The sequence below is a fragment of the Cricetulus griseus genome, chromosome 3 (assembly GCF_003668045.3).
Source record: "Cricetulus griseus strain 17A/GY chromosome 3, alternate assembly CriGri-PICRH-1.0, whole genome shotgun sequence".
NCBI lineage: Eukaryota > Metazoa > Chordata > Mammalia > Rodentia > Cricetidae > Cricetulus > Cricetulus griseus.
In genome coordinates, this window is record NC_048596.1 from 261,489,931 (window position 1) to 261,516,643 (window position 26,713).

Sequence of the window (26,713 nt, forward strand, 5' to 3'; positions counted from 1 at the left end):
ATGTGAGGACGGTGGGAGAGTCATCTCAGCCTGTTTAGTGTCTTTGGAACATAATACCAGAGGCTGCGTAACTTATAAAGAAGCTTATTTCCTTTAGTGTTCGAGTCTGGAGAGTCTAGTATTGAAGGCCCTGCATCTGCCGAGGGTCTTCTTGCTGTACCGTCCTATGAAAAGGAGATGGAGGGGGGGTGAAGGAACATAGTACAGACAGAGAAGGGAAGTCAAACTCATCTTTTTATTAGGGACCCATCCTCACAGAGCACTTAACTGTGCTCTTATTAAATGCAGTCAGTGCATTTGTCAAAAGTGGCATTCTCATGACCCAGTCACCACTAAGGTCCTTCCTTTGGATACTGCTGCACTGGCGACTGTTTCCAACAGGGACTTAGAGGAAACATTCGAACCACAGCACCAGTGGCAGGAAGGTTGGCGGTGTTTTAAAAAGACTTGGTGAGATTCAGGCAGGGGATGGCAAAGCAAGGCCTTTTATGCAAATGTGAGATTTGGAGAACTGATGGAGAGGATGGAGTTGGAAGTTGGGAACCCAAAGCATGGACACAAAGCCTGGAGCACTGAGAACCCATGCGAGCAACCATGGAACATCCATGCAGCACTGGAATCCTCCGGTAATTCTTTTAGACCATCCAGAGGGCAACTGGGTAATGCCCAACAGGATTATTCTACTGGCTGGTAATCCACCCAGAGGAAGGGGAGGAAGAGAGGAGGGGAGGAGAGGGAAGAGGCAAAGGACAAGTTCAGTGGGGACTGGGTGAGGGGTGGCAGCAGCTATGAGCAAGGCTGGGCCTCCACTGCAGCCACTGGAGTGGCCTCCTGTGGGGTTTTTAAGCAATGAGAGTGAATAGATGGCTTTTCTGTACTGGCTGCTTCATCAGGAAGGGGGCGGGGCACCTATTCAAGTCTGGCTGGGGAGTCTGCCCAGCCCACACACGGGGGGCTGCCTGTACCAGGCATTCACTTCTTTCCAGATTATGGGACTTTTGGTCTCTCCTACCTACTTAGCTTTTTATTTTTGTCTCTTGGTATTTCAGAGAGGTCCAGGTTCTTCTGTTTCAAGTGTCTGCCTCCTGGTAGACTCCAGCAAAGTCATTCTTCCTTTTGAGGGATTATACATGGTTGCCATGGAAGTAAGGCTTGGTTGAATCACACAGGAGGGGGCCCCCTTGCAAGCCCTCCAACACACTGGACGATTCCAATTACTTAAATTCCTGCAGTTTCTCAGAAGACATCTCCATATTTTTGATGACTTTTGAAAACCTTTGACCTTGATTTAGGAATTTTAAAAGTCTGTGATCTGTCTAAAAGTAGCCTGTTAATAAGCAACAGAGAATTAATGGAACTTTGAAAGCAGGGCACTCCAGCACGAATTGGAACGTCTCTGAATTGGGATTGAAAGAAACAAAACAGGCAAGCTGATGCCATCCTGGTTTCTGCTCTCCAGGGAGGAAGAAAACAGGCCCAGTGAATGCCTGATTGATTCTAGCTACAAAAAGCCAGCAGTGGATGGTAATTCTGAGGCAGGTCATTCTTAGATGCTGCTTGCATGTATGGTTCTTGTCATGCAAGCAACTGCCCACAATGTCAAGTTTAGCTTCTGGTGTACTCATCTGACTTCTCACAGTCTCTCAGGTGAATGCTGGAACACTGTCTAACACACCTTAGGTTAAGAAGTGAGCAAAATGGAAGGAAGGATGATGAGAAATGTTTCTAAGCAACCCATAATCACGCCCCTGTGATCAAGCCTGACATCCCAGCCCAAGAACTGTCAGGGTGTGGTTAACAGCCGGGGCTCCCTAAACACCCCAGCTTCAGGCTCTTCTGTGTGGAGGGGCCACAGGAGTGTCCACCCACAGCCTTCACCAGTGCCATTCTCCCTGGAATCACAAGAGAAGATTCCCAGCACTAATTATGGCTCACAGTTTAAGTCATAGTTTCTTTTTCCAATGTAAACACCATTACTATGCTTGGAATATGCCTCCTTACTGCCAAAATTCCTACTGAAACTTGATTGCCAACCTAGCGGTGTTGGGGCCCTTGAGAAGGATTTGTATCTTCCTCAAGTGACTGGACCGGCTCTTGAAAAAGTGGATTGACTGTTCTGAGTCCACTGTTAAAAAGTGTCTGTCCCCCTGCCTCTCTCTCTTTATGTTAGGCTGCCAGTTTCTCATGCAGATCCATCATGGATGCCATGGACATATTACAGCATTAGGCCTTCACCAAGTACAGCCACCTAATCTTGAACTTCCCAGTCTCCAAGACTGTGAGCTGAATACCCACCCCCTTTTATAAATGTCTTAGTCTCCAATATTCTGTTATAATGGGAGAAATGGACCAAAACACTAATCTAGAGTAAAAAATAGCCAGAAAACATTTTAGGATTTAATGATACAACAGATTGGGATCAGAGGTGATGTAAAATGGTTGCCTCTTGACTTTATGACTCAAAGGTATTTCATAGCTTCTTCAGTAGGTAGCACATTAAAAATGCATGGGGACAGGGTGACTGAAGAGATGGCTCTGTGGGTAAGTACCTACTGCTCAAGTGTGAGTCTCCAGAATATACACGCAAGCTAGGCATGGTATACTATACCTGCAATCCTAGCATGTTCACGAGAGAACACACATGCAAGCTAGGCATGGTATAGCATATTTGTAATCCTAGCATGTTCATGAGAGAACACACACGCAAGCTAGGCATGGTATACTATACCTGTAAGCCTAGCATGTTCATGAAATGGGAGGTAGGGGCAAGAGAACCCTGTCTGCAGAACCCACCAGCTTCCTACATGCAGAGTTAAATAGCAAGACCCTACCTCAAGCACAGTAGACACTGAGAACTAACACCAAAGGTGGTTCTTTGACCTTCACATGCAAATCACAGCACACATGGCCACAGGAATTCACAGGAACACACACACACACACACACACACACACACACACACACACACACACACAAAATCACCAATACCCCTGGTGGAAATGGGAAAAGGCCACAGAGGATTTGTAGAATTTCTCATGTTTGTAAGCAAATCTGTAACTATCTAAAAGTAGTTTAATTAAGAGCAAATCAAGGAGCAAAGGGAAAACATGTATACAGCAGGTGTTGCATGTTCACATATAAAGATTGTACAGGGCAGGAAAACAATTCTCTGTCTAGTGATTGATGTGCCTTGAGGAAAAGATATATTAAGTATAAAAATGTCCAGGAAAACATGTTTAAGGTTCAGGGTCATGAGCTAGATCTAGCTTGTCACAATTGAGCTTTGGCTTCCTCTTCTGTTCCCTTTCAGAGGTGTTCAGCATGGAGGTGTGGAGGCGTTTTAGTTCTGATTCTACACCGCATTTATATCTCCAGGAAGCAACACAGGAGATGATGAATCATCACTACTTGGTAGCAGCTAACAATGTGAGGTCACCAGCAGAATATAAGCAAATGTTCACAAACGCCATATTCGTTTAAGAATAGAATCAAAATTGCTATTATAAGAATGTTATAGAAATAGAATTTAATTTCTTGTTCTTTTCTCTGGAAAACAAGGTTTAATACAAGACAAAAATAATGTAGTGTCTCATCCCAGAATTCCTACTAGAAAGAGCAATAAATGTGGAACCTGAGATTTGGGGAGAGCTACTGAGTTTCCTAGCTAGTCAGGGTGAGATTTCCCCTTCAAAGCACCTCTAAATACCCCAACTCTTTTTTTAAAAAAACTCTGTAGTTATTGACATTCATGGACACAGACAGTCCCAAGCTCAAAACCTGCTATCAATCTCCTTTGACTACTGGATGACCAACCAACAACCAACACCACCACCATCCACAAAACAAGTTCTTGGCATTAAAGTTCTTCAGCATTATTGCCTATGTCTCTAGACCCCCCAACCCCAACTTCAAGCATCCCACGTGTTAGGTAAGTGATCTACCCATGAGGTATCCCCCCTCTTTCTTTACTTGATTGATCACTCTGTTCTTGTCAATCCAGCTGTACTAAGTCAAACAGTATCTCTACTTGGAGTCTCAGGACACTATTAAGCCAATCTGATCAGTGCCCTTATAGAGGAGGAGATACAGAGGCACATCCACCCGATGAGTGTGATGTGGAAAGAGGCAGCTGCTCCTGCCCTAGTGACATGCTGTGAGAGGCTTCTGTTGGGCTTTCTGGGTGGCTGACAAACAAGGTTCATTTTAGTGAGCCAGGGATGGCAGGGGAAGCTGAAGGAAAGAGGGAGTAGAAGCTTCTGGAAAAACTTAAACTAGGAACAGACATTGTCAACATATGAGAATGTCATCTCACCCTTATCAGTATCTTTCAAGATTCAATTTTCTCCTTCCCAGGCCTGTTGTCATTTTCTTGTGTTGGATATCGTTTGAATGTGTCCCTCAAGGTTCTCATGTTTGAAGTTTGGTCCCATGAAGTTTTAGTGACATGGAAACTGGAGGGACCTTTCAGAAGTGAGGGCTAGAAGATGGAGGTTCTTATGTCATTGGGGTTCTGCTCCAGGGAGGAATAACAGGAGATGTCTCCAGAGCATGAGACTGCTGCCTTTCTCTGTGGCTTTCTGGTAGATGACACAATCTACTTCGGCACACATGCCCATCATTTTCCATGGAGCCTTCTCCCAAAGGATCTGCTATGCTGTTTGGAATTCCAGCCTCTCAAATCTCTCCTTAAAAAGCAGCCCCCATTCAGTTTTTTCAGCCCCTTCTTACGTGAAAAATAAATGTCTTGCCTGCCAATCCATTTGTGATCTGGAGGGTATGGAATTGTTAGATACAATGTCTATATGTTAAATTCATCAATATTAACAGCTTTGCCTCATATTTCTCACACTATCCCATTAAGATTAAAAAAACAGTGCTAAGCATACAATTTTGATTTTTTAAATGAATATCTCTTGATTTTTGTCTTTATGTTTTGAGCTACATATTTGGACATCACACAAGGCCCCATTTCTAGAACATGTTCATATTGGATATTTTTATCCTGAGATCAGCATCTACTGGAATATTGAGGGTCTAAGACCTTCTGAAATAGTGCATTCATTTAAAGGATAATGTGTGTTATCCCTGAGACATGGCTTGAAGACTCTCAGATTCACAGGGGATGTCTCTGAAAGCCTCAGAGAGATCGAGACATATCTAGGCTGTGGGTGACCTGTGTCCAAGGAGGGTGATGGAGGAGGAATCAGGAAGGGAGAGAGAGGAATTTATAGAGCCTAGAAACCAAGGGCAGTCATCTGTGGCTGACATGCCCGTGATGGATCTACTTTACTCCTCAGGAGTCACTAACTGGTACTTAGTAGCCCAAATATCTCCCACTGAGCTTATGGGTGGGAGAGGAAAATATGAGACAAAGGCCTCTAGGTTATCTGTGCCCAAGTCATAACTGCCAGTCAATAATTATATACCAATACATGTCAACATCTAAACTAGTGTATTGTGTTAACACATACTGTGTGTGTGTGTGTGTGTGTGTGTGTGTGTGTGTGTGTGTGTGTGTGTGTGTGTGTGTGTGTGTTGCAGTAGGACCAATCAGGATTCCAAATCACTAGATGCCAAAACCCTTGTCAAATGTTGCTCACAACATCTGTGTTACATAAATTCCTTCACTACAACAAAATGCGGGCGATCGACAATTTAAAGGAGGAAAGACTGGTTTGGGCTCATGTTTTTAGTCCATGGTGGTGAGGCAGAATATCATGGTGGAAGGTTGGGGACAGGGTAGAACAAAGCTGCTTTCCTCATAGCAGCCAGGAAACAGGGAAACCAAAAGCAGTGTCCTGTGACAGGAGATATTCTTTAAAGCCACACTTCACTGGCCCACTTCCTCTAAGTTAGCCCATCTCCTAAAAGTCTGCTCAACCACAAATTCAGGAATTGTGTGATCCAGTCACCCCTCAGCAGCACCATAATCGAGAGCTGGTTCATCTGCCTGTCAACACGTGTCCTCCAGAGGGACACGGTATTCTAACTTTAATAGCACTATGAGCGTAACAGTGCTTAATAATTATTTTCAGATGAACAAATGACAATATATCCAGGAACTAAGAAGCCATACTTGTTCCTCTAATACAAAGAGCCAGAGAACAGGCTTTCTCTTAGTGGAGGTTGTTTCTAAGCTCCATTCATACCTACTGGGCCTTATGGGTCTCAGAGACTGTGGTTGTGGATAGAGTAGTTTGATGGGTCCTGGCTGGGATTCTCGTATTTTACATGATAATGACTTCCATTTCTGCAGTCTTTGGCTGTTTGGAAAGTGCTTGGGCACATTTTAGATAATTATGCATGGTTTTCAAATGCAGCAGAGCTTAGGGGGAACTCTGATCTCTTTCACTCCTCTTTCCAACTTGAACAATTCAGGTTGATTTCAGGAGAAATGCGTCCCCCAGCTCCCCTCCAATGCAGGATGGGGGTCCCTATTTCTCAGTTACTGAGTCCTCTTCCTGCTATTTAAATCTGTCTGCTCTGTGTCTATCTTTAGTAGGCATTTAGATAAGACCTGAGGAGTTAATGCTTGCCTGGCAAACCCTGAAGGAATACTTTGCTGTTCTTTTCCTTCTTTTATGAAGGCCAGGGAAATGCTCAGCAATAACACAATCATCTTGATCGGCTTCACCCAAGGCAGCCAGGCTGTCACCAGCTCAGGCAGCTTGTCTGTGTGGATGCAAACATCCCTCTGAGGTCACTATTTGGACTGAAAATGTAACAGGGACAGGGAAATGTCTATTGAACACAACAGTGACAGTCAACTATGAAGGGTCCTACAGGAATGACAAATTTCCAGTCAGCCAGAAACACTTGGCAGGAAGATCGCAAAGACCCAGTCTAGAAGCATCTGGAAATATAGTGTCAGAGGGGAGTGCCACAAAACTGGGGACACGGATAACGACAAGAAAACTGTTCCAAAAAGAAAGCTAGCATCAAGTCAGCATAAGGGATGCTGTAAAGGAAACTTTCAGTAGCACAAGGCTCTGGCAATATCAGTTATTATATGGCAGAGAGGAAGGAGAGAATACTCCAGGGAGCAGGTTGACCCCATACAGAAGCACTTAGGACAAATGTCCAGGAGATTGCCTGTCATCTCTCTGGTCCCAGCTTCCTGGGCACTGAATCGTCTTCTTCAGGTTGTCTTAGAAGGGCACTGGTAAAATGGGAAGTTGTGACAAATTGACCCAGTAAGCTAGCCAGCTTCCCATTGCTGTACCAAATACCCGAGATGACAGCTTATGAAGATAAAAATGTTCCTTTTGATGGCCATTTCACTGAATTGCATTTTGGACCCATAGAAAAGCAGCATAGCATGCCAGGAAGCATGAGGAGACAAAATATCTCTTACCTCTACCCCATGACCAGAAGAAAGAGACCAGAAGCTAGTGCTGCAAAATCCCTTATAAGAAGAGCATGCTCACCAATGACCCCAAGGCCTCCTTCTAGGACCCATCTCTTCAGTGTTTCATCCTTTGCCAACAGAAAGGCCCCAGGGACCCAGGCATCAACACTCGGGTCTTTGGAGACTGTTCCACATATGAACTATAGCACCAAATAACTACCTCTGTCTCTCCTATGCCTATTGCTGTCACAATCATTCTTTCATTTTCTCTCTGCATGGCTGGCATGCATGTGTGTGTGCGTGTGTGTGTGCGTGTGCGTGTGCGTGTGTGTGTGTGTGTGTGTGTGTGTGTGTGTGTATGCACCTATCAGTACATGCAAGCCAGAGGTCAATATAGTATTGCCTTCCTTGATTGTTCTCCACTTTAGTTTTTTGTATTGGGGTCTCTCAGAGCTCACTGGTTGGCTAGGCCGGCTGGTCAACAAGCTCTAGGAATCTTCCAGTCATTGTCTTTCCATCCCTGGGATTATAGACACATGCCACTGCATCCAGGTTTTATTACATGGGTCTGGGGATCTGACTAGATCTTCATGCTTGTGTGGCAAACACTTTACTGACTAAGCTACTTCTCCACATTTATGTAATATTTTGATTTTTTTTTTAGTGTGGAGAGTCTATGTGTACATAGACATAATACACATTTCCTATACATGTGTACATAAGAGCATACATGTGTGCAAATATATGCATATGGAAGCAAGAAGTCCATATTAGGCATCTTTCTCATTTGCCCCCCCCCCACTTGTCTTAGAGTTACCATTGCTATGATGAAACACCTTGACCAAAACCAGCTTGGGGAGGGAAGAGTTTATTTGGCTTATGCTTCCTTATCACTGTTCATAACTGAAAGAAGTCAGGGCAGGAAATCAAGGAAAGGCAGGAACCTGGAGGCAGGAGCTGATGCAGAGGCCATGGAGACGTGCTGCTTACTAGGCTCCTCATGGCTTGCTCAGCTTGCATATCTATAGAAAGCAGGACCACCAGCCCAGGAGTGCTACCACCTACAAAGGGCTAGGCTCTCCCAATCAATCACTAATCAAGGAAATGGTCCATAGGCTTGCCTCCATTCCAATGGAGGCATTTTCTCAGTCAAGTTTCCCTCCTCTCAGATGACCAAAGCTCCTGTCAAGTTGACATAAAACTAGCCAGCACAGCACTTCATTTAATTTGACATACACTGTATCACTGAACCTGGATCTCGTCTCATCAGCAAAGCCGGTTGGCAATGAGTTCCAGGAATCCACCTGTTTCTAACTCCCCAACACCAATATCACAGGAGCATCCACTGTGCCCTTCTTCTACATGGGAGCAAGGGATAGAACTCAGGTCCTCATTCTTGTCCAGCAAAAACTTTACTGACTGATCATCAATCTCTCTAGCCCTTAACTACAATTGTATGACTAGAAGGATTGAATAGTAAGGACAAAAAATATCTGGAGTAAGCAGCAGCCTGGAGTAAAGGGAAGAGATGCAGCCACAAACACTCAATTTGGAGCCAACATTGAAGAGAAGCAGGATATTTGGAGATAGTTTCATTAGTAAACTCAGAGTGGGTTAGCTGATAGTGGTTTTTTGCTTTTTGTTTTGTTTTGTTTTGTTTTTTTGAGATGGCTCCAATTAAGTGAAGAGAAATATGGAAGCATCAGAGTCTAGCCCAAGGCAGGCTACCTCCTTGATTTCTCCCATAATCCAGCCAGTCTATCTCCTTTGACTTTTGCCTGATCTCCCTAAGGGATGGAGATGACGGCAATCAAAGAGCAAGGGGCAGAATCACTAATGCCCTCTTCCAGGTTGTGCAGGCATAAAAATACTTTTGAATCTCCAAGCTTCAGTGTCTGCCTTACTGTTTATTAATAATTGGCTCATGGATATGATGTACATTATTATCCAGCTCTTCACTTCCCAAATGATCAACCATCCATATGGCTGTTTACTTATCAAGGTCACTAGGATTGGGCATCACCATCACAACTCATTGGAAGATATCCAAGCATGAGCATAGAGAGTGGGACTCAAGGAGGGAGGGAGCTGGTAGTCCTTGTAGGAAAAGCAGCTGAGCTCAGGAGTGTGTGCTTGGGAAGTGTGTTCGGCTCCAGACAGAAAGAGCTTTCACGACTTTGCTTCTTAAACTATGGCAGTAGCATCCAGCCTCAGTGGGTGTATGTTTCCTGCCCCCTTACCTTCTCTAAGTTTTAGCTTATTGGCAAAAGATGGGAGTCTGGATTTTTTTCAAAGTGAAATTCTCACTTTGCCATATTAAATTATTCCTTTTGATCTTTCTGGTGAAATGTAAGGCTGCATGAAAGCACAAGTTCTGGTGAAAGGCAGCAATTTGCCTCGGATTCCAGGGTTACCACTCTAGATGATGCTGACCCCAGGCAGGTGACACAACTTTTCAGCTATTTTATTTATTTTTTTTTTTTCATTTGTAAAACTCAAAGTTGCAGTACTTATCCAAAGAATGGTTGTGAATTAAATCAGCTCATATCCGAGGAATATGGTTTTTTTTCTTTTGGTTTTTCGAGACAGGGTTTCCCTGTGTCTTTGGAGGCTGTCCTGGAACTAGCTCTTGTAGACCAGGCTGGTCTCGAACTCACAGAGTTCCACCTGCCTCTGCCTCCCGAGTGCTGGGATTAAAGGCATGCACCACCACTGCCCGGCTTGAGGAATATGTTTTACACAGTTGTAATGTGACATAAAATAAAATTGAGGAGTGGGAATGGCTCAGTTGGTAAAGAGCTTGCTCTACAAGCATGAGGATCTAAGCCTGGCTCCTAGGCACACACATGATAGCTGGACAAGGTGGCTGTAACCTCACAGGGGGTGTGAGTGGGGGGTTCCTGGAAACTCATTGGCCAGTCAGCCCAACTAAATCAGTGATTTCCAGGTTCCATGAGAGACTCTGTCTCAAAAAATAAAATAGAGAGTGATGACAGAGACACTCAGAATCAATCTCTGGCCACTACACACATACACACACACACACACACACACACACACACACACCCCTGCATGCAGATACATATAAATGAACACATACACAGCACCCACCCACACTGGGAGTACCGTCTCTGAAGGCATCCCAGATGAATACTAACAAAAACTAGGGAGACACTGGACACAGGGGATTATTTAACATGTCGAAGTGGATCTTGAGGAAACCGGAGCACGAACTCAACCAATGGTTAGTATCTCTCTAAGCAAAATATTGAAACTGTTTTCTAGGCATGGGTTTGTGGGGTAGCATTAGCAGGCAGTGAAGCTTTTCTACATTGATTGTCATGAATTTTGAGACAATGGGAGCTTTGAAGGGCAGAAGAAAGTCTTTGGGTAAACTTGGGAGTTTTAAGCCCTTATGAGTTCTCCCGATTTGTATGTCTTGCTTCCTGGAACCTGAGATCTTCCTATCTAAACTGCCCGGTAATGTGGAAACACACCTTGTAAGTGTGCAGAAGCTGAGCTAGGAATGCCCAGGGAGACTACACTCACAGTTCTAATGACTCAGGCTATGCAGTGGAGACCCGGACACTTTGCTCAGCCCTGCTCATCTGGCTCACAGCCGACTCTTCAGCCTCCAGTGACCCAAACATCTGAGAGCAGGTCCTGTTTTCTGTTAAACTTCTCAAAACAGAAGCCATTGAAAACTCCTGGATAAGCCACACGGAAACATTTAAATATTAATCCTGTTTGTGACGCACAGTCCTGGAGGAATCTTTGTGGCTGGCCACTGCGTTGCCCTTTGGAGTAACATTATTTGGATGTGGGGATAGATTTTGTTTAAATCTTCTTTTATTCCATTCTTGGAAATGAATTTCATTATTAGTCATGGGCAAAAGTCACTACTTTTTCAGAACTTGCCTTTCCTGGTAGCATAACTTTTAATTAATTTTCCTAAGCAACATGACAACTATTTAGCTCTTCGTCTTTGCTTTCAGTAGACTTCCTTTGATGCAATACTGGCTTTTGTTCATTTACATCTTTAGTATGCTTTAAAACAGAGATTTTCTTGTTTTTATTTTGAGTATATGAGTGTTTGCCTGCATATATGTATGAGTACCACATTTATTCCTGGTGCCCACGGAGGTTAGAAGATGGCATCCGATCCCTTGGAATTGTAGTTATAGATGGTTGTGAGCCACCATGTTGGTTCTGGGAACTGAACCCCAGGCCTCTGGTACCTTTAACCACTGAAGCATCTATCTCTCTAGCACCCCTCAGGATGCTTTGTAATAGTGGCAGGATGGAGAGACAGGAGTGAACTGGAGGGCATTGAAGAACAGTTTAGAGACATCCACAGGCACTTTAGTGTTCAGTATAGAAGCCACTGGTGTTTGTGTTTGTTCATTTTCTCTACTCACCATTGCGTGATTAAGCCATGCTGGAAAGAAATCATCCAGACCCTTGGGGTAAATGAGACTTCGATCATAGTGAAAGAGGGTCCAGAATACCAAGAATATAAACTGGAAGGGAAACACAAAAATACTACTATTAGAATTGTTTTTCATCAGAGGTTTCTAGGCTAACAAGGAAACAGCAGCATAAAAATTGATGACAGTATGAAGGATATCGTATACACAATTTAGGGACATGAAACAAAAGGGGAAATCTCATTGTTTAACAGCTGTATCCTGGCTCTCTGGGGATTCTTCAATGAGGGCAATGTGTTAGAAAGCAACTGTGGCCATTGTGGCATGCAAGGAGGACACGGTTACAAAAGATGCATAGACCACAAGTCCTTTATTGTCACCAATGATCTCTCTCTCATCTGAGTGTATACCCAGAATACTGAGAATGAGCATATGGAATGGCTTGCCATATATTTGTTGCCCCCTCCTCCCTCTAAGTAGTCATGGCAAAGGACAACAGGAAGGCTTGGAGTAGGGCTCAGCACCAGATCATCTGTAAGCTACAGAGTGAGAGTTGGATCTCTCCATTGCTCAGAACTTTGGATTTATCTGTGTCTACTGTACCCCTTGTATGTCCTATCCCAGCACCTGCCCTCTGTGTGTGCTAAGATGATGGGGTGGGCTATTACTTTTCCCATCACACTACCTTTTGAATACATAGGCTCAATTTGCAAGAAAAATGAACATTGTTCCCTTGTTCCTTTTAACATCTTGAACTTCAGAAGATTTTCTGAATTCCACAAAACCTGGAATTCTACCTTAAGTGTCTGTGCCATCTGAAAACTCACTGGAGGTGCAAAGTTTCACTCAGCAAAGTTTTGAAGTCTCCATGCCATGGAAAGCAGGGCTGTGGTGTGGGGAATGAGGCAGTGATTTCTACCCCCAGGCCCTGCTGCACAGCCAGCATGTAGGCTCTTAGTCTGTTTCCATTTCGGCTAAGGAGTGGAAGAACAGACAATGTAATGGAAATGTGGGCAGTGCGAACAAACAAGCTCACTTCTGCTTGTTCACAGCTTGCTTTTCCTAGTATTCTATCCATCAGAAACAGTGAATGAAGCATCTACCCTGTGCCCTGCATAACATGCTGTGGGCCAACTTTGAAGGTCTGATGTCTTTTATTTTTTTTATTTTTTTTATAAATTTTGTATTTGATAGCTTTCTGGATGTATAGATGGGGAATCATCTTCTCCACCTAGGACTCTCCTTCCCACCATCATGATGGAAGCCAGACTGTCCCACTGACACTGTCATCCCTTAGCACTCATGAGGCTACTCCAATCCACAGATGCTCGAGTCCTGTATATGTAATGGGATCACACTTGCCTAGGACCCATGTATGCCCTCTTGTGTGTGTATTAAATCACCTAGAGTCTGCTTATAATATCCAGCACAGTGTAAATGTTACGTGGTTGTTAAAAGTATTTTTGTTTGATTTTTATCCATTTGTCAAATATAATGGATCCTTAGTTGAATTTGTGGGTGCAAAACCCACAAACATGGAGACTTTTTAAAATTGTATTTTGCTTAAACTTTCCCCATCAGGCAGCAACAAGGACCATGCACAAAACCTTCACAAAGACAGAAAGTTAATGATAAGCTCATCTGTCATGTACCCTACTTCCTGAAGACACCGGTCAATGCAGTCAGTCTGCAGACAGGACATTTATGGAAATTGAGATGTTCTGGTTGTAATAACAAGTCCCCAGACAACCTTGCTGCTCCAGAAGTGTCCATCCCTTGTACATGCCTGTGACGTTAGATACGCATTTTGCCACTTACAGCGGATATTGGAAAAACCAATGTGGTAAAAAGCAGGTCTCTGATGGAAGTGATGATCGTGATGTCTTTCCTTCCTATGATTCTTTTCAGCACATCATCCAGGCAGGCGACCCCAAAGAAAACAGCCTGCAAGAGCTAAATTCATTACAACAAATGAGCATTTGCATTGGCTTTAATTAATACATTCTTCAGTGGTATAAAACTGCAACCCTCTGGGAGCTATGCTGATTTGAGAAGGAGGGGATGGGGTGTTGTTTGGGTGGAGAGTCAATGCAAGGGCTAGGATTCCAGCTCATTGGGCCTTGACCTTACACAACACATTCAGCAAGTTCATTTACGGGATAATAATGTGTACAGTATTTAGTCTAATGGCTTTCAGCTAAAATGGAAACAGAATAGAGTTTCGAGGGAGGATGTAATGAGGTGTATACCATGGCCACACAGAGGTAAGAATCAAACATACGGCTCAGGGGGAAAGGCCAAGCACAGTGGTGGCACAGTCAGGCCTGTCCCAGGAAAGACAATTAAGGAAGGGAAAAGCCTAAGGTGCTGGTTGTACAACTCAAGTCAATGGAGTGGCTGCCTTACACCATGAGGACCTGAGTTCAGATCCCTAGTATTTGTGTAAAAGCAGGATACGGTGCAGCATGTGTCTGTAACCCCAGCACTGTGGGGTGAGGACAGACTGGTGGACCCCTGAAATCCCTGGCCTGTCAGCATAGTCAGTTGGTGAGTTCTGGGTTCAGTGAGAGACACAAAATAAAGTTGACCTGTGGCTTCCACACATATGTACATGCATGCACACACCCACATACATGCATAAGCATGTTCTCTCTCTCTCTCTCTCTCTCTCTCTCTCTCTCTCTCTCTCTCTCTCTCACACACACACACACACACACACACACACACACACACACACACAGCCCTCTCACTAAGAATGCCATAATGAGGGCCATGGGCCCAAGGGGAGAGCCCTGTGCATTTCCAAGAAAATGGAGATAGTGTGAAGCCAGTGCAGCCCCCCCCAACTACAGTGCCCACCTGACCACCTTAGAAAGGCAATCTGACAATTGAAGGGATTTAATTTAACTCACAGGATATAGGAAGCAAGGCCCAGAGCTCTAGCAGTTGCTGAGTTCTGTGAGGCCCATGAGGCAAGGCAAGAGAGAATCAAGGTCTCTTTCACTCAAGTAAGCTTGAAGGCCCCTCATCCTAAATGATTGGTAATGGAAGTATTTTGGATTGATGATTTCTTTGTCCAGATTTTAGAATATTGACAGATAATGGTGATAAGACTCAAGCGAACAAACAAAAATCATTTATTCTTTATTTTTACTTCTTAAAAATAGCTTGAAGGTAACCCTGTACTATATTTTTTAAAAAGAATTTTGTATATGAAATTAATTCATATGATGTGAATTTTCCCATTTGTGGTGTCATACTTGTGACCAAGAAGCTTTTAGAGCCTTTCAAGGGTCAGGTCTTTGGATTTGGGATGCTAAACCCTTAGTATGGCCCTATAGGTAAACCTTATGTGGTCTTGGTATTTTGTACAATGTTATGGCTGCTAATTTTAAGGTCTGGTGGGTACTGACTATCCTGAGATTGGGTTGAATTTGAAATCATCTCAGAGTTGGGCAGTGGTGGTGCAAGCCTTTAATCCCAGCACTAGGAAGGCAGAGGCAGGTGGTTCTCTGTGAGTTCAAGGCCAGCCTGGTTTACAGGGAGAGTTCCAGGACAGGCACCAAAGCTACACAGAGAAACCCTGTCTCCATAAACAAAAGTCATCTCAGTCCGTGGAAGCTCTGCTTTGGCATGTGAGGGGCAGTTGGATTCTAGCCTAGAGTATGAAAGTTACAGAGCCCAGGGTGCTAGGTTAATAATTGAACCAAGTTGGCTGTTGCGGAACAGTGACTGAAGCCTACCTAGACTTGAGCAAAGATCTAAAGTTGGCTTCAGGACACTCCCTGTGCTGAGGCATGAGTAGGGAGAGAAGCAGGTGTGGATTCATCCATGACTCACCGCTGAGTCCTCAGATCAGCTTCAAGTGCCCTGCCTGGAGCTTCTCAGAGAACCAGGCTCTTCTCTATTTGCAGACTTAGGATCACAGAGGCTAGAAAGGAGGCCCAGTGGTGATTTTTAAGCCAGCACTCTAGGGGAATCTTTATGGATTAGACATCATCGTTCAGGGGTCTTACTGACGACTCAGAACTGCAGTAGCTGACTTTTAGTCGTGGCTTGTTACATTCCAGACTCAAGACTCGATATTAATTCTCAAACGTCCTTGGGATGTGCTAAAATTAAGCTAGCAGGCCCATCTTAAGGACAAGGAAAAGTGGCCATTAGTGGTGGTGCACGCCTTTAACCCAGCACTCAGGAGACAGACAGGTGGATTTCTGAGTTTGAGGCCAGCCTGGTCTACAGAGGGAGTTCTAGAACAGCCAGGGTGACACAGAGAAACACTGTCTTGGGTGGGCGAGGGTGGGCAGGGGGATGAGGAAAATGGGATAAAAAGAGATTAACAAGCTTGGCTCCAAGCTCCATGGCTTCATTGTCTAGTTTTGAGCCAGACTTAAAAACATCAGATTTCTCAAGCAGTCCACACAAAGTTCTGTGGGAGGTCAGAAGAGAAACAATTCCGAGTGAGAGGATAAAATACAACTTTAAAAAAACAACAAAGTCCACTTTCTACCCTGGAAATTCCCTTTTAATGGGTCTGGGGTGGGGGTGGGGGAGCCTGGTCTGGGGAAGGGATGGGGATTAATAAACCTTCCCATGTCTGCCTGATCTTTCTGGTGTGTGTTGGTGAGATGGAGGAAGGTTTAGCCATGGATCCACCTTGGGCACTGTTCCTTAGGAGCCATCTTCCACCCTGGTTTTTGAGGCAGAGTCTGTCCCTGAGAGCTGGGGGCTCTCTGCTTCAGCGAGGCTGGTCAGCAAGCCAAGCCCCAGACATCTCTCTCTCTACCTTCTCTGTGCTGGGATTACAAGTTCAGGCCGCCATGCCTGGCCTCTTAAGGAGGTGATGGGAATAATAGTTCGGTCCTGAAGCTTGTGCCCAGGCACTTACTTGGCCAGCTAAGCCTTCTCTTTCAAACCATATTTCTGGGATATTCTCATTCTAGGTAGCTGAGACTGAGGCCCATTTATCTAAGCAAGCCTCCTCCTAGAATTACAGACCAGATGGTCTCAGGAAGATGGGAGTGGGAGAAGACCTAGGTAGCCAGTCCTTCAGTGTGGAATGGAATGGCTAAGGCAGTCATGAGAAGGGGACAAATGCTGGAACTCTCCGCTTGTGCAGCACAGAATGAGGCCAGGGTTATTCAAGGCAGCCAAGGCCGACTCAGAGGCAGAAAACACAGTCTGGGTGAGAGTCACAAATTGCCTAGGGAAGCAGGAGGCTTCCCAATGGCAGAGGGTGTGTGTGGGAGGGAGGGAAAGGGCCACAGCTCTAAATGCTATGCAGTGGTTCCCTCCAGAAGGCTTACACCTACTGTGGGTGCCTTTGGAACCAAGCCCGAGAGCTGCTGCGGAATTCTGAGTGTGCACACAGTCGTTTGCACATGGATGTCAGAAGTTGCATCTTCTCCCTCCTCCTCCCCCCACCCACATAGCTCTCAGACCTAGTTTCACTTCCAGATACTCTGGCAGCAGCAACCTCTTCCTGCCTTAGTTTGCAGAAGCAATCGGGGGTCTGAGCTCTGTTGATCAAGACACCAATTCATCACACACTGGACCGTCCCCTTAATCTGGCCTCTTTGGGAGAAAGGCTGCTCCCACCCAGAATGAGAGTTATACTACCCGGTGTTGAGTCATCGGGAGTCAAGCCCATCCTCCCCTTGCCATCGCAGTCACGGAGTGTGGAAACCAGATTAAGGAAGACAGTAAATTACTCAGCTCCTCCGAGGTTTCTCTCCATCAGTATGAATTAGCTCCCCAGTATAAATGTGCCAATCACCTCTCCCCCTCCATCCCCAGCTCACACATCGTCTTGCAAGACATATGCCACACTGGCATCTCCAGATGCCAACTCAGTATGAGGCAGCCTTGCTGCCATTGATCTGAGTACTGACATGCCACATCAGTATCAACAACGAATATTTGGGTAGCAGCAGGTCCCACATGGGTGTTGGAGAGGAAGGCATGAGGGTGCTGCCAAGGCATTGACAGGCTAGAGTTGGGAGTGTAAAGGGACTCCTGAGCAGAGTTGGAGGATAAATGTGAGAAGTCAGGGGTCCTAGGACATCTTGAGGAGGGTCAAGAGCACACTTGGACTAATTTAGGTTATTCAGATGAGTAGTGATCTGCTTATCTACCAACGAAAAATAAGACCATGTTTATAAACACACACACACACACACATACACACACACACACACACACACACACACACACACACACACACACACGGTGATAGCACTCTTGAAAGAGAAGAGTTATCAGGAGAAAATACCAGCCGCTATGGACTCCTTTGCATCCCCTCCAGAAATGTATATGTTGGTGTTCAAACACCTACAGAATTCTCAGAAAGTAACTATATTTGGAAGTAGGGTCTTTAAGGACTTAGGTTATAATGAGCACACACAAGAAGGTCCATGCAATCTAACTAGTGTTCTCTAGGACACAGATATACACATGCTTAAGCGTGTATGTGGGTTTGTGCATGCATGCACATATGTGTGGAGGCCACAGCAAGGGCTAGGGTGTAAAGGAACTACCGAGCAGATTGAAGGATGAGGGGTGTGGGAAGTCAGGGACTCTAAGGAGTCTTGAGGGAGGCTGAGGGAACATCGGAATCATCTCAGGTCATGTAGACGTACAGTGATCTGCTCATCCACCATCCTGGGACACTGGCTCCCAGGAAAGCAGGCTTCATGGTGTCCTGATGACCAAAGCCTTTTCCTAGCTGACGTTTTCTGATTCATCTTTTCTACCAGCCATTCCAGTCTATTCCAGTGGAATGTTCTGGGTCTTTTCCTGAAATGCTACTGCTCTAAATTTGTTGGTTGTCTTTTTGTTTCTGTTGCTACCTAGCAAACTTATGACCAGTGACAGAGCTGAATTTACACACACACACACACACACACACACACACACACACACACACACACACACACAACCTAATGTGATTTAAGAAACTGTAGCTGAAGGATATTTAGTTTGCACATTCCATGTCTTCACAAATCCATGAGGATCTTAAAATCATGGAAACTTACCCTTTCTAAGTCATCAAGTTTATTTCCTTACCCTAAAGCCAAAACCCTTTTAAACAACCCCAGGAAATGAAAATTTCTTCCATTAAAAAAATAATTCCAGAGAGGGAGATTCCACTAGTCCCCTGAACAAGACATTATGACTCCTGTTGGATGAGTCAAACAACCTGGTGCCAAGCCCAAGACTCCAGGCCTAACTCGGCCACACTGGGACTTTCCTTGCCCTTCCCTCGACCTGATGTAACCCTTGTAGTGGGAGACTACCCCCAAATTAAAGAGAATGTAAGGACACTAATTGGGATAGGCATTTTGTCTGGTGATAGTGGGGAGGGTGCAGTTGACTGGCAGGATTTTTGGCAGGAACGACAGGATCCTTAGCCAAGGTGATCTGGGCAGGTGTGAAGTGCGCAATTCCCACTCACCATTCCTGTGTGTCTAAATTAAGAAAGACTCCGAAGCTTCTCCCGTGTAATTTCAACAATACGGTCTAAATAAAAACCATGTAAAGATACCACCAGCTGGCACGCCATTGTGAGTGTGGGAAATTTCACAAGGCCTCATTCACCCGCAGGTTTTACTTAGCATTTGTTTATACTATGAAAATGTATCTTTGCCAGGGCACCTTCTGATTGGTTTAATAAAGAGCTGAATGGCCAATAGCTAGGCAGGAAGAGGTTAGGCAGGACTTCTAGGGACAGAGAGGACTCTGGGAAGAAGAAAGGCAGAGTCCCATCCAGACATGCAGAGGAAATAGGAGTTGCAAGACAAGAGAGAGGTAACACCATGTGGTAACACGTAGATTAATATAAGTGGGTTAATGTCAGTTATAAGAGCTAGTGAGAACAGCCTGATGGGCAAGCTTTTATAATTAATAAGACGTCTCCATGTTGTTATTTGTGAGCTGGCGGCCTACAAAAAGAAGCATGCTGTGCTAGGTGAAGAGCCACAAGCAATCCATCAAAGGCTGCTGAGGGAGGGAGCATCAGGGTTCTCTAGGGATGAGCCTCCTGATAGGTTATTCCAATGCCGCGGGGGGGGGGTCAGTCCTCAGCAGATAGTCACAGGGGCTTATCAATATTGTAGATTGTGTATGTGGAAGACAGTGATAACTGAAGAAGTCACAAATTTGCGAGGGAGTGACAGTGGACATGGGGACCTTGGAAGAGGACAGGGAGTGGTAAAATTATGCGAATGCACTATTCATATATGAAATTCCCAAAAAACTTAAATTAAAAAAAAATAGATCGGGTTAAAACACAAAAGAAGCCGAGATAAACAAGAGAGTTTAACAAACAAAACCAGCAGGACAAATAATGTAAAGGACATAACTTGGAATAATGAGAAAAATAGAGAGACCATGGGTTTTGTGTAATGTGTTGTTTAGGAGTGTGAGACGCTTTGGCCAAGGCTGTGTAGCTAGTGACAGTGGCTTTCAGATAGCAGTAGGATTTTCTGGGATAGAGCAACCTCTGCGAGGGAAGGGGTTTCCTGACATGTGGCTCATACCAATTAGAACTGTGTTCTGGTTATCAATGCATTCAGCCAACATTCCTGAAGTGCCAGTTAGGAACCCAGAATTGTATTAGAGATAATACAGGCCAGCATTGGCTCGATGTCAGTTTGCCTTTACTGGGAATAAAGGAAGGGAAAGAGAAAAAAGGAAGAGGAGGAAGAAGGAACATTTTCTGTAAGTTACTCATGGGATGAAAGCCAGGATGAGTGGGAAAGAGCCTGAGGTTCTGAGACGTGCCTGTAGGGAACTCACTGAGGACAACACCCTCAGGGGACCTATGGAGGAGGGGTGGTGATTTGGGGGCAGACAGATTCTTAGTGTTGTGCAGCCCTGCAGAGCTCCCCTGAAGTGGGTCGTTGGCGACCCCAGGGAGGGAGCTAAACTCTGGTGGAGGCAGCTTCCTCCTGCCGAGGGTGCTGCTGGGAGGAGAGATCACCTGTGAACCATCAGAAGCCCACACACCATCTGGGAGCTGTGGAATGAATCTCTCTCAGCTCTGGGGAGGTGGGAGGATATGCTTTCCTCCGTGCTACACAGGAACAAACTGAGCTGTGGAAAAGTTAGGTAACTCACTTAAAATTACACAGTAAGGAAGTAGACAGCAGTGCTCCGGCTCCAGAAGCAAGGCCTCTCATCACAGATCGCCCCACAAAACGCTGTCCATCCTGGCTACTCAATCGATTTAAATTGCTTTGTTTGGGTACTGGCGATATCCATTCACTCTGTGCTAGCAGCTCTAATCTCTTCAGTTACCCGAAGAGCTGCCGCCTTAAGTATCTTTGTGAGCAACATCAGTTGTGTGTGTCTTTTGGACTCTGGAAAGCTTTGACCTTCACAGATTAAAACCTTGATGTAGCTATGGAAAGCAAGGATTTACCTCTAGGGACCAAGTGGGCACTGTAGTAATAAGCGGAGCTAGAACAAGCAGACAAAATTGTGCATAGCTTGGTCTCTATACTCAACTGTTGGGGCTTGCACACTTGGTGGGACTCACTGATCTCTGCTTGAACCAGAAACTATACCTCTCCAAGAGTCTCAATGTCAAGGATGTCTATCCTAGCAGCAATGGCAGGGAGAAGGATGTCTCAGTAGACATCCTCTTCTAGCTAAATGACAGAATGTGCATTGGGGAGGCATCCACAGGAGCTACCAGGGTAGTAATTGACTTTCATCTATCTACCATCCACTAAGAACTTATCAAGGAGACCTATGATCAGCTAAGTCACCACATCCCACACTGTCCATCTCTGTCAAACACAAGATAACTCCAAGCTCCGCATCTCACTTCCATCTTCTCTCCCTTTTCTGCTTACACCATGTTGATGGCCTTCTCAGGTTCTGGCCATGCTTCTAGCTTCTGTTTTTGTTCCTATTTAACAAATGTGGAAATGAACAGCATACAGTCTTTAGCCTTGGGTCACGGATGGTAGGTAGTGGGACAGAGGAACCATACTGAGAACACAACCACCAGAGCACACACCCTCTCCCTGGTAAGCTCTCTGTCTTGTCCACGGTGACTTTCTTGTCCCTCACCCTTCTCATCTTAGCTTCCAGCTCTCCACCAGCCACCGACTCTCTGGCAGCTTCTGTGGCTTCTTTCGGGACTTCTGGGGGCAGTTTCAGGAGGAAAATGGTGCAATGCTCTAAAATCTGACTTGTGATAAGGCAGACTTTGCCATTCAACAGGAACACAGAAGTAATTGCACCCAGCCAATTAGAGATTAAGGGTGTCTGAGCGGAAAGGTGTGCCAGACTCAGAAAGACAAATGCCACATGTTTTCCTTCACAAGTAGGTTCTAGATGTGTGGGTCGGAGTTTCTAAGTCATGAAACTGGAGAGGGAACTATGAGAGGGAGGAGAAGAGATCACGGGGAGGAAGAAGAAGAAGAAGAAGAAGAAGAAGAAGAAGAAGAAGAAGAAGAAGAAGAAGAAGAAGAAGAAGAAGAAGAAGGTGGTACTGGATGTATGTGACACAAAAGGAGAACGAGGCTACTGGGGACAAAAGGGATGGGCTAGGAGGCCAGAGGAGGGAAGTGTGGGTGAGGACCAATAAAAACAAAACCTGTATAGAAATTCCATGACACCCATTTTCGTTTGTATGCTAACATGAAAAAACACACAGAAGACTAACTAACATGACTAAGGGCATAATTACAAAGGCATTAAAATAGTTATGTTTGTTTAACAATAAATATAAATAAAGAGAGGAGGTATACAATCTCTGCTAAGTTGATGGGTTACAGACTTGGACCAGGAGCTGGGCGGTGGTGGCACACGCCTTTAATCCCAGCACTAGGGAGGCAGAGGCAGAGGCAAAGGCAGAGGCATAGGCAGGCAGAGCTCTGTGAGTTTGAGACCAGTCTGGTCTATAAGAGCTAGTTCTAGGGCAGCCTCCAAAGCCACAGAGAAACCCTGTCTCAAAAAACCAAAACCAAAACCAAAACCAAAACCAAAACCAAAACCAAAAAACGAAAAACAAAAACAAAACAAAACAAAAAAACAGAGTTGGCTCAGTGATTAAAGAGCATTTACTGCTCTTACAGTGGACTAGGGTTTGGTTCTTCCCAGCTGCATGATGGTTCAAATCTACCTGCAGCTTCTGGCTCTGGATCTTACACCGTCTTCTGGTCTCTACAGGTACTGCACACACATGGGGTATACAAATATGAAGGCAAAAAACTTAACACATGTAAAATAAAATATAATACAATTTACAATTCCTGCTAGGTTGGATTGTATACTAATTTCACCAGGTTGAAGTCAAATAAACACGAATATTAGAGTGAGTTAGGAGACCTCTAAAGTCTGATCAATTTATTCCATATAAAATATAAATTCGTTAAAAACTAATAGCCATAAATTAACTGGTGAGACCTCAAGAGGTAGAAATTTTGAGGCTCAAACATTTATTATAACCATGCTACTTGAAACTATCCTTGAATGGGTCCCCTAAAATATACTTAACCCATCTGTGTCAGGTGGGGAACACCCTGTGAAATCATACTTTCACGAGTGTAGAAAGCAAATCATTACAGATAATGTCTCCTTTGCTCGCATGCCAGGGCCGGAAACAGCCAGAGGAGACATCACTGAGGAAAGCAGAACACATAGCCACGCCCACAACAGACCAAGTGAGCAGAGTTCTAGTATATGAGTGCCCTATGCCCTGCCCTCCTGGTAAACACAATGGAAAACTGTAAATGGCTTGGGTTGGTAGGGGCCTATGAGATAGAACTGGTTTTGAGTTAGTAAGAATTCAAATGTTAGCTGGGTGGTGGTGGTGCACGCCTTTAATCCCAGCACTCGTAAGGCTGAGGCAGGTGGATCTCTGTGACTTCAAGGCCAGCTCCAGTACAGGCTCTAAAACTACAGAGAAACCCTGACGCAAAGCACCAAAAAAAAAAAAAAAAAAAAAAAAAAAAAAAAAGTTTTGTATATTCACAGAAAAAGGAGGGAAAGGTCTAGAAAACAGTACTGTACATGGGATTTCAGATGGGCTCTGGAAGCCTATGGCAGAAGCAAACTAATGAACAGAGGCCAGTAGGCTATGAGCAGAGAAAGGAGGAAGGAAACCCATGGACACAACTAGCGAGACAGTGGCCTTTCTCTTAGAGACCCAACTTTCCTGGGAAGAAGGGGACCTGAGAGTTGAGTTTGTTTTTTTTGTTTTTCCAAATGAGGCCATCGTGTTAAAAGGAATTCAAGAAAAATAAAAAAGGGCTTCAGAAGATTAATCTGGAATCTGAGAATTGGAGGGCCAGGTACTTCAGGTAGGGAAGGAGAATGCAGAGCTAATGTGGTCTCTGGGGCAAATTTGGAATGAGAGAGGCAGGAAGTTTGGGGAGAGTAAGGTGGGTCCAACAAAAAAGAAAAACAAATGGGATTTGATTTTGTGGCTAACCAGCAGCCAGGCAGGAAATTCGATCAAACTAGAATACGATTTGGGTCTGTGGGAGACTCTTTAACATACTTTCTGCCCAGCGATGACGACCTGCGTTCAATCCTAAGGGCCAAATGGTGGAAGCAGAGCTGGCTCCTGAAAGTTGTCCCTTGACTCCTACTGGTGCATTGTGGTGTATATGACCCCAACACATGCACACATACATGCACACAAAATAAATAAGACATTATGATTTTTTTGAAAGCATCAAACTAAGGTATGTCAGTAGACAGAAAATAAGGGGAAAACATGGCATTGAAAGCCACAAGAGGTCAGGGAGGTGTCTAACGAAGTTACATGCTAAGTCTGTCCCACTACTCTGTGACTCTGTGCGGTGGAATGGCCGTACTACGCACACCCCCCCCCCCTTACACCCCGCATTGATTAACAGAGATACAAACTTCATTGTTTTCTGACTATTCAACTTTCTCCATCATAAAATCTCAAGACTGAAGCAAACAACCACCTTGACACTTTCTGGCACAAGAGAGCTAAGTCCAGAACTCAAAATATTCAGGCCAATATGTTACCAAGAGGTGAACACAAGGCCAGAAGGGAGGGGACAGTGCCTCAAAGTCCTCTTCAGTCTGAACTCAACATTTCTGCCTCCTCAGCACTCCAGTGTGCCTCTTTCTGGCCATGTTAAGGGTTATCACATTCTGATCAGAGAGAGTTCATCAGTTAAGGAAACCCGCTGCTGCTCCTCCAGAGAACCCAGGATCGGTTCCCAGCACCCACAGCCATCCGTAACTCTAGTTCCAGGGATCTAATGCCCTCCTCTGATCTCCACAGACACCAGAAATATATGTGGCACATATGCATACATGTAGACAATGCATGTAAAACACTTACAATATAAAAGATAAATCTTGAAAATAAGAATATTCTTTCCAGATCCCTGAAACCAGATGCTTTTATAGAACTGTGTATTTTAGCAACAACAACAAAGACTTAAATGTCAATTCCCATGTCTGTAGGATGCTCCAACTTTATATATATATATATATATATGTATATATATATATATATATATATTTCTCCCTAAAATCCTTCTTACATGGCAGTTTTTCTTCCACTCATTCAGACTTTCTTCAGTAGCATGTGACCAGCCACGTTAAAAAGACAAGAAGGTATTAAGCTTCGAGTTTGGTTTTAAAACAGTTGAAACTGTGTACGTACTGATTGCTGGCTCGGGTGATCTCTCCTTTCAAATGGAACTTGAGCCTATAAAAAATTGTAGTGGGAGAGAAGGTGGCAAAATGTGTTTGCTTTTCTTGGATAAATCTGTGAATCGGTGTGTGCTGTCAAAGGACATTATTCCTCCATTGGAAGTCACACTTCCCACACAACAAGCGACACTCTGCCTTCTCACAGACTCCCAGGCAGGGTTCGAAATCTCTCCTATGTTTTGTACTTCAAGCCTGTGCACCCCCATTTTGGCTCTCTTTGTAAGAGAGCATTTAACAATCAGGAGCCCCAGTAGCTATGGAGAGTTTCCAGACTGAGTTCCTCAGAGCAAATTGCTAAATAATAGGGGAAGCCCAAGACTCACCAACCGTGAAGAAGGAAGACATACAGGGGACTCAAAAAGTGGTTAGAAAAGTGGTGTATGGAAAAGCTCTCACATTCCTGATAACTTGGTTCCAGACACACGCATACTTACCAGATTAAGAAGCGTCAAGTACTTTGAACGTCCACCATCATGGAATTCCTTTAACTTCTCTTCATCCTTTCCAATAAGTGGGATGTAATAATTGAGGAAGATGTACCAGTTCCAAACAAGGAAGTGATATATGCAAGTGGTTGTCTTCGTCATGGCTTCCGTGAATGGGAGCAGTGACCTTGCTCTCTGCTTTGCCTGAGTCCTGGGAGTCACAACTGCTCTCTCTGATCAGGCTGGAGAGCTGTAGAAACAGAGCCCCCCTGGGAATGAGTTTCAAGGCAGGCTGGAGTTTGAGTCTCTCTTAGGCACCTTTTCTTATAAGCTCGGGAGGAAAGCTTTCAGATAGCTGCTTTTAGAAAACCTGACCGCTTGTACATATTTCAAAACAAGGCTTTGAGGCAAGCAACAAACAAGAGCTGCACTTTGAACAGGGCACAGTCGCCGAATAACCTGTTATAAATGCCGCCTCAGTAAAAGGTCATGCCTCTGTTCTTCCTTTCCATTTGGTCAGAAAGGTCAGGGGTGGTAATGGTGGCTCTTCGAAGAATGTGAGGTTTTCTTAAAGCAGGAAGTAGAGACTTGGGTGTGTTTATGGCTCCAGGAAAGATAAGGGAGTCAAATGTAGTCATTCTACTTGTGAAACCTCTGAGGTATTGTCAAGCTTGAAACAGCCTTTCATCCCCGAGGGACAGACTCAAGGGAGTCTCAATCTCCCTGCCCTTATGCTGGAGAACAAAAGATGTCTAGACATTCCATCTGAATAGCATTTTTGTGCCCAGAGGGAAGAAGCC

General features: G+C 44.6%; 1 protein-coding gene across 1 annotated transcript in view; it reads right to left on the reverse strand.

The window, feature by feature from the left end:
• Positions 1 to 26,075, reverse strand: part of Adtrp (androgen dependent TFPI regulating protein) — a 64,423-nt gene extending 38,348 nt beyond the window's left edge. The window contains exons 1-3 of the mRNA XM_027410416.2: positions 25,923 to 26,075; positions 13,594 to 13,728; positions 11,767 to 11,868 (exon numbers count right to left, since the gene is read on the reverse strand). Of these exons, the coding sequence (XP_027266217.1) occupies positions 11,767 to 11,868; positions 13,594 to 13,728; positions 25,923 to 26,075 (390 nt within the window). The remainder of the gene's footprint in view (positions 1 to 11,766; positions 11,869 to 13,593; positions 13,729 to 25,922) is intronic.
• Positions 26,076 to 26,713: the final 638 nt, after the last annotated feature.